Here is a 7816-nt window from a genome sequence, read left to right on the forward strand (position 1 = left end):
TGTGTTGATTTAAAATGAGATAAATCTGATATTATTTTAATCTCCAATTATGTTATTTAACAGTTGATATGGTTATTTAATGCTTCACTAACTAGCAGAAGACACTAGCAGGGTTTAGATTCAGTTGCTCAGGCGGGGCATGTTGTAACACTGCATTACAATGTGCCCATATTAGAACTATGCTATTCTATTCTATACTTTTATGAATTCTATTGAGAAACCATGAGAGAAAAAAAGTGCATATAGACTGAAAGTCGATGTTCAGATAGGCTATTATTCATTATTATTATGTTTTGAACTATGCTAAGCGGTGTTTTGCGGTTTTTGTTGTCAAACTCAAAAATTAGTTTATTTTTTTATTTAAAAATCATTATTTTTCATGGAAAAGTGTATTTTATTAAGAAAATATTTTAGTTTGTCTTTATTATTTTAGATAACATTTTAAGTTTTTAAGCTTGTCATATGGCCATATTACAACATGCCCATCCATTCGTTCAGGGTAAATCAAGAAAAAAGTATACACATTAATGAAACAAAACCACATAATTGTACTAGATGTGGGAAATTAATGTGGGAAAAACTAAATTCTCTGAACCCCATGTGAATTTACATCACAAACTGAGAAAGTCAGAAAGTGATAGGCCTACTCTCTGAAACTGCAGGCCATGCTGACAAGACTGCAGAATGTCTTAAAGAAAGTTGAAACTTTAAGGGCAAAAAGAATCAGTGCCATTGTAAGAGTAAAAAACAAAAAGTATAATCTGATAAATATGGCTGACAATTTATTTACTCGCAATTCAAAACAGGAATGAGCGTCGAGCTGTGTTGGGGAAAGTCAGGGTTGAAAAGAAACACGAGCTCCCCCACGTGTTGAAATCCAGACATTATTTTTTTTTTCGAAACATTCATTTCACTGGTAAAAATCAGTTGTAGCAAGGCAAAGGACAGCATTTAGGCACAACTCATTTGATTATTATTATTATTAAAATGTGAGACGCGATAATTAAATCCAAATTGTCCATCCTAGAAGGGTAGAAAATGGATTCGAATAGAAAATCAAGATAATAATAGCAGTTTAGATACACGTTTTCTTACAAGTCTTTTTTATAAAGGGTATACGGTACATAGCCTACCGTCTACCAGATGGGAGACATTGAAAAGAATGATGGAAAGGATGCAATCGATCCACTATGAAATCAGATTTGTGAGAATTTGTTTATACGGTTTTATTTAGATAGTTAGTAAAAATGCTGAGAGATAACGGCCAAGATCACAAAGCTGTTTTGACTTTAGACACATCTTACATTAGACTTATGAACAACACAGAGCACTAGATAACATTTCCAAATTAGGCACTGGAAGAATATTGAATTCTGTATAGCAGCATCCAAGAGAAAATGCATGGAGAACATCTATTGGAAGCATAGTTTTTTGACATAATTAACAGAAATTCTGTTCATTTTTCAGTGCTTCTGGCACACAGTTTTCAGCACTGCAGTTATTGACCCGATGAGAAAAACCGCTGTCTTGAACAGAATGTACCATATCAGCACTGGATCCAAAATCCCTTACAGAAACAGAAACAGAAAAAAACAAAAAAAACATTCAGACGCAAGAGATGAAGATTTATTTGTGATATGCACGAAATCTAAAATTGTGGGTCTGAGATTCACAGCATTCACTATAGTAAAATAAAACAGTAAAGTTGTTATAAAATACATGAAATATTATGAAATGCGAAAAAAGATTGAAACTATCCAAGAAAAAGGACAACAGCTACAGAACTTTTTAACATTTTCTTATACAAAATGAGTTACTCTATCAATATTCAATTAAAAAAAAAAATTCATTTCAGCATTTTCTTAGCAGGACAATAGGAGAGTTAAATAATATTGTATTACAATTGTCAACAGACATTTCTACCAAACAGTAAGTTAAATTTAGTTTATCCTGCATATTGATCTATAAAGCAATTAACATCAATTCTATAGGCTAATATGATTTATTTCAATAATCCAAATTCTTTATACTGATGTATTAAGTCTCAGATATGCTGGAGAAACTTACTTGATGGTGTAGAGCTTTGGTATGTGGTAGTCAGAGAGGATGATGTTTTATTTACAGTGGATAATTTTGCAGGAAAATCACAGTCTGAATCACACACACACAAAAAAAGAAAAAACGTTCTTAGTCGAAAATTTTTAGTTTAAATTTGTTCAATGGGCAGACAGAATTTCACACTTACCTTCCACTTTTACATACGCCCTGCTCAATGAATCCAATAATGGCTTTGTTTGGCAGCTATATATTCCCGTATGATTATTATTTGCACTGTGAACATGTATAGAGAGTGTGATACTATTACACGAAGACTCTAGACTGTACTCAAATTGTTGATCTTTCACCACTTTTACATGGTTTCGTGGTCCATGGCAAGCAAACTGACATGTGAGGGTAAAGTCTTGACTGGAGCAAACATTCTGCCCTCCACTCACACTGATGTTGGTGTGACAGCCACCTAAAAGAAATAATTACAGACATGTAGCTCTCCAAATATACATTAAAAAAAAGTTACTACGTACCTTTTCTGAAACTTACCACTTATATATGATGGAATCAACAGCAGCAAAATGAATTTCAGAAAGCACATGTTTGAACTGAACTGAGACCAACTGTTGAGGTTCAAGATAGACTTTGCAGAGAATCACTCACATGTCATGAACAATAGGAACTGAGACCAACTGTTGAGGTTCGGGTAGAAATAGACTTTGCAGAGAGCCAGGAACTCACATGTCATAAACAATAGGAAATTACTCAGGCTGTGGCTTTGTATTTTATCAGCTGATGATCAATTAGATATGTTCAAACAATAAAAATCCCTCTAATCAAAAGAATTTTGCAGGTTTGAATGAAAAGGTCATCTAAATGAAACATCACCTGCAAACAGTGGCGGTTCCAGGATTTTTTTCTTGGGGGTGATAAGGGGGGCTTCGCCCATGTCCAATACATTCATCTTGTGACTCCCCGTCACAGTTCCACCCCGGAAAACTAATTTGTTGTATGGAGGTTTCCAATTGAAAGAGTTTTTAGGTGTAAGGGTAGGTTTTGAGTTTCAGGCGTAAAGATAGGTTTTAGGGGGGTTTCAGTATGTAGGTTCCAGATTAAAAGGGTTAGGCATAAGGGAAGGTTTTAAGAAGAAATATAAGAAGTAAATGAAAAAGTATTAGGTGTGAGGGTTAAGACTTCTCAATGCTTCTTACTGTTTCAAAGTTAATGAGGATTCTCCCCCCCAATCCACTAATTTAATTGGTTAAGGTCAGAGTGCGAATTACCCCACCATAATTGGGGGGTACTGCTCCTTCACTTCTTCTATGACCATCATGGTCCACTACCACATCAATCCCCACCGTGATCGCCAGTGCAACATGTGTTGTGCACCACACATACAAGGTCTAAACATGCGACAAACTGATAATCAGTAGGCTACAGAATATATTGTTATTGTAGTATAGTATTTGTGTGTGTCTCGACCATAGACTGTAAAAAAAGATGGACGACGCCCCTTCACTCTCTTCCATTGGTGAAAAGTGAAGTCGCCAAAGTCCTAATATGGTGCTGACATCTTGGCTGATTTGGGACCTGATTCTGTGCCTTTTTTATATATTTTTTTATTGCATTACAATATAAATCAATACAATGGAAATAACACAAAACAATGAACATGAACATGTGGGGATACAGAGAAAATGAAAGTAAATAATAACAGTAAATAAAATACAATTACAATTTACAATTTATATAAAACTTGTTCTATAATACAGGATGTTTTCGAAGCTTTTTTATTGGAGGGGATTTTTTGAAGTGAAGACAATAATAACTGTAAATCATAAGCAAAAATTTTGCAACTAGGTTTGAATTTAAGGTATCTTGCTTTGTGATCCTTCCCGCTTGTTCTGTGCAGTAGTGAACGCGGGACCCGAGTCTGCGCAGTAGTGAGCCGGAAGCAAAGCCGTGATATCAAGGTCCCGCCCTCACTCCCGCAGAAACGGTTAGTACAAAGCTTACTGTGTGAAATAAACAGTTATGGACATGTAGAAATTAAAGTTGAAGCTCCAATCTCTTCCCGAAAATCCCCTAAAAAGTCCGTTGGTGCCTCGGTGACTACGTTTATAGAAGCTGTCAATCACAGCTGTCAATCATGATGTCACATTCCCGTTTTTATAGTATCAAATAAGGACCTAAGATCAAACTTATTAAAAAAAACAACAACAAAAAAACACTTAAACTTAAATCAGCATGATAAACACTACCTATAATTACAGAAAACATCTTTGAAAAAAAATTATTTGAAGTGTAATTTTATTGTTTAGTTTCCATCGCGTCCATTCGACTTCATGGGGAGGGCGGGGTTTATGACCTATAGGCTGCTGGGACCAGCCACCGGGGGGCGATCGAGACGCTTTGGCTTCACTTTTCAGCACTTGTGACTGTAAAGTTCATAGTTTTAATAAAGTTGAGAATAAAGTTCATAAAGTTTTTTACATAGACTGTAAAAAAACGGTCTCGACACTTACAGAGCGAACTTGTCAATCATCTTGATGGATGACGCAGAGGAAACTCTGACCAATAAGAGGACAGTTTTACTTGCATGAACACATTTTGGTACGCTTTGTAAGGTTGCCTTGTGAAAGCAATCTGTACCAAGAAGAAACTGCAACATTGTAACAAATTACTCCCTGTTTCGGAACAAAACAAACTTAATGTGTTTAAGATCATAGACTGTAAAAAAAATTATTAAGATACATAAAAAAACAATATGACGTACCTTTCATAATCAGGCTGCAGCATCTTCTCTCTGTTACTGTCACTGGACGTTAAAATTTGAACCGTCGCTGCGGAAAACAGCCGGGTTATTAGGGGTTATTACTAGAAATTACCCAACATTTTTGGAAAATAACCAAGTCTTTAATAAATTTTTACTATGTAACACATTGGCTATGTTTAATGTCTCACGCTTTTATGCATTTATTTGATAAAATTACAGTAAAAACAGTAAAAACGTTTGAACGGTACTGTACATCTACTTAAATAAATTATATATAACATATAAATAAATAATATTAAAAACTAACATAATTTAAGTGAGTTTTATTTTATCCATGAAAATAGGCTGCATAATATGATTGAGTCTGACCCACGTACAGTAGCTTTTCATATAGTCGATACCAGTTTCTACGTCATCCGGTTAAGTTTCTCACGTAGTTTTACGTTGAATGAAACTGCGCATTATTTTTTTCCGAAGAGCGCGGAATTTTATGACCCAGTATTCTTCAAACCCAACTACGCAAGTTTTGCAACTTAGACTCGCTGATGTGATCGGCGACAGCGGAGGAAACGCGCCAGCTGTACGGAGAGGCTTAAAGAGACATCAGCGAAGAGGGAGAAAAAATGATAATGGCTTCAAGGAATGAGCATTAAAACCGACAAAATGGGAATTATCGTCGACTTATAATACAGAGATATAGGTAAAAGTGTCTACTCTGTTGATAAATCTTCCTCCTTGAACGATTTATGGAATATACCGCGTACGTAATTTAGACCAATTTCGACTGTTCGGGATTAAGGAGTTGCCCGGTTAATGGCTGGCAACAAAATCTATGTGCTTGTCAACAAATATTGCTTTGACGTATGTATAATGTTGTTGTAGATAATAACAAGCTGTCTTTTATTTTCCATAAACCCGCTGGTGTTGTTGAATTAGTAACTCTCGTTAGCTCGCTGAAGCGCAGGCCACAGATCGTTAGCTTGTTTGGGCTAGTTAGCACGCTAGCAGTGTGTTCACTCATTTCTGCTGCTTAGTTGGCAACTCAGTGGCTAACTGACAACACTGGTTCTTCAACACTCGAGGATTCACACGAACGTCTCTTCATTGCTTTCTTTACGTTCATGTGATGTAGTCTTACAAAGGGAACAGAATGTACCAAAATGTTTGGAGTTTATCTTAGTAACCCAAGTTTCTTTCTCATAGTTTGGTGGCGAGCTGCATCAGGCTAGCAGGCTCATTTGGACAGTTTTTTTTCCAGCAGGTTATTCCTTTAGACATCGAAGTATTTGAGACTGTGGCGTTATTTTATTTCTCTAGCGTAATAAGTATGGGTCATTCATAAGACACGCTGTTGAATCCAGGGAGAGAGAACCAGTGTACAGGCCTGATTCATCACATTTGTTGGCATTGTAAAACAGTTTTGTTGTCGATGCATATACGTTAGATCAGGCCTGATCCGATACGAGACGATGGATTATAGTCTTAGCTGGACGGTTAACTTAAGTTTTATTTCATTTAATCATCGTTTCTAATACTGGTATCTTATTCTTGGATGTGGAATGAATGCTTCAAATCCACAGGTAGAAAGAAAAAAACAGTGCTTCTGTATTTTAGGCTGATATCACGTCTAATATTTGCTCATCATAACAAAATGGTTTGATGTAACATTACAATAGTGTCATTGATAACTCACGATATTACGATGTAACATTTCAGTGTATCCACTGTGAATGGATCATAAGGAACATTTTGTTGGGAAGTAATTTAGATGTTTTATGTTGCCTTAAGCCAGGGTTTCTCAAACTCGGTCCTGGAGGGCCACTGTCCTGCACAGTTTAGCTATCTATCGTTCCATCTGTTGCTCTATTTGTCGTCTTATCATTCTATCACAGTGTAACCTATTAGTACTTTAGTTTTGTTGCCTTATGACAAAATGTATCTTGTAATGATGAGCAACTCGGTGAACGATTCATCTTTCATCATTCATCAAGTTTCATGGGCATGAATTCTTCCATTCATTTTTTTAGGGGCCATTCTCTGTTGTTAAATAAACCAGCCCATGGATGGCATCATCCATAACATCTGGTGAGGTGCCTCCCTTCTCTCAAAACATAACCAAGACACTCGGTCCAAGATGACTCCGGCTCGTCTTCACACGACCTCAGGCCTCATCTCGAGCTCCTGAGGGATTTATTTTTAGAGCTGGAAGTCAGAGACGCTAGATAACATTTCCTGTAGGGAGATGGTCTCTGGTTTCGTGTCCCTTAAACCTTCAGACTCTAAATTGTGCGTTTCATAGAAACGGTGTTGGTGCAATGCTGGCTTTTTCTTGTAATTCGTTGTGTTAAAAGCTCCTTTGATAGTCACTGGGATGGAATGACGTGAGGGTGAGTAAATAATGACAGAATTGTAATTTTTGGGTGGACTGTCCCTTAAAATGAGCGGTACAGTGTCTCTTCATCACCACCATTGTAGAACAAGTGCCAAGAGAGTGCAGTTCTTTAAGTGTACTTTTAAGCAGTCTATTTAGCGTTAATTGTGCTTTTTCTCTGCCCCAGATATTCTAAGGTGTGCTGCTGATGTGCCGCCTGTTTCCTCTAAACGCAAACACTGGTATGCTCTGCATTCGTACTTGGACACAAGGAATGCCTAACCCTTCTCTTCAAAACCACCTGGAGGGGGTGCAGAGGATGGAAACCGATGCCAGACAGCGACTCACTTTCACCAGCTAGGGTCGTGCGCATGTGTCCATCTCCTGAGGAACGTGCTCCTCTGCGGTTGGATTTAAGGAAGATTTCTGTATGATGTCTTTGTCCTGAATTGTATCGCCCTTGGATTGTCAGCTATATTTACCCCCCACCCCCACCCCGTCTATAAAAGCAGTTCATGTCTAGTTTCATCTACGTGTGTAGAGCCGTATTGTGGATAAGCAATTCCCTTCACTCTCTTTCTCACTAAATTCCTCTCCTCCATCCCATTCCCCGTACCCCT

General features: G+C 37.1%; 1 protein-coding gene across 1 annotated transcript; it reads right to left on the reverse strand.

Moving 5' to 3' along the window:
- Positions 1-763: 763 nt before the first annotated feature.
- Positions 764-2732, reverse strand: LOC311087711 (uncharacterized protein). The gene is made up of 4 exons (XM_084121120.1): positions 2599-2732; positions 2246-2518; positions 2068-2151; positions 764-1567 (listed from the first exon to the last, which is right to left on the reverse strand). The coding sequence occupies exons 1-4, from the start codon at positions 2648-2650 to the stop codon at positions 1464-1466; spliced, it is 513 nt and encodes a 170-aa protein (XP_083977246.1). The 5' UTR covers positions 2651-2732; the 3' UTR covers positions 764-1463.
- Between the last annotated feature and the right edge of the window lie 5084 nt (positions 2733-7816).

Source organism: Abramis brama (genome assembly GCF_963993115.1).
Source record: "Abramis brama genome assembly, chromosome: 7".
In the NCBI taxonomy this organism is placed as follows: domain Eukaryota; kingdom Metazoa; phylum Chordata; class Actinopteri; order Cypriniformes; family Leuciscidae; genus Abramis; species Abramis brama.

Excerpts from the sequence above, each read along its gene's own strand:
- LOC311087711 (XM_084121120.1), bottom strand. The coding sequence starts at position 2,650 with ATGTGCTTTCTGAAATTCATTTTGCTGCTGTTGATTCCATCATATATA. Across the intron at positions 2,519-2,598 it reads GATTCCATCATATATAAGTG|GTGGCTGTCACACCAACATC; the intron begins GTAAGTTTCAGA and ends TATTTCTTTTAG. Across the intron at positions 1,568-2,067 it reads CCAAAGCTCTACACCATCAA|GGATTTTGGATCCAGTGCTG; the intron begins GTAAGTTTCTCC and ends TGTTTCTGTAAG.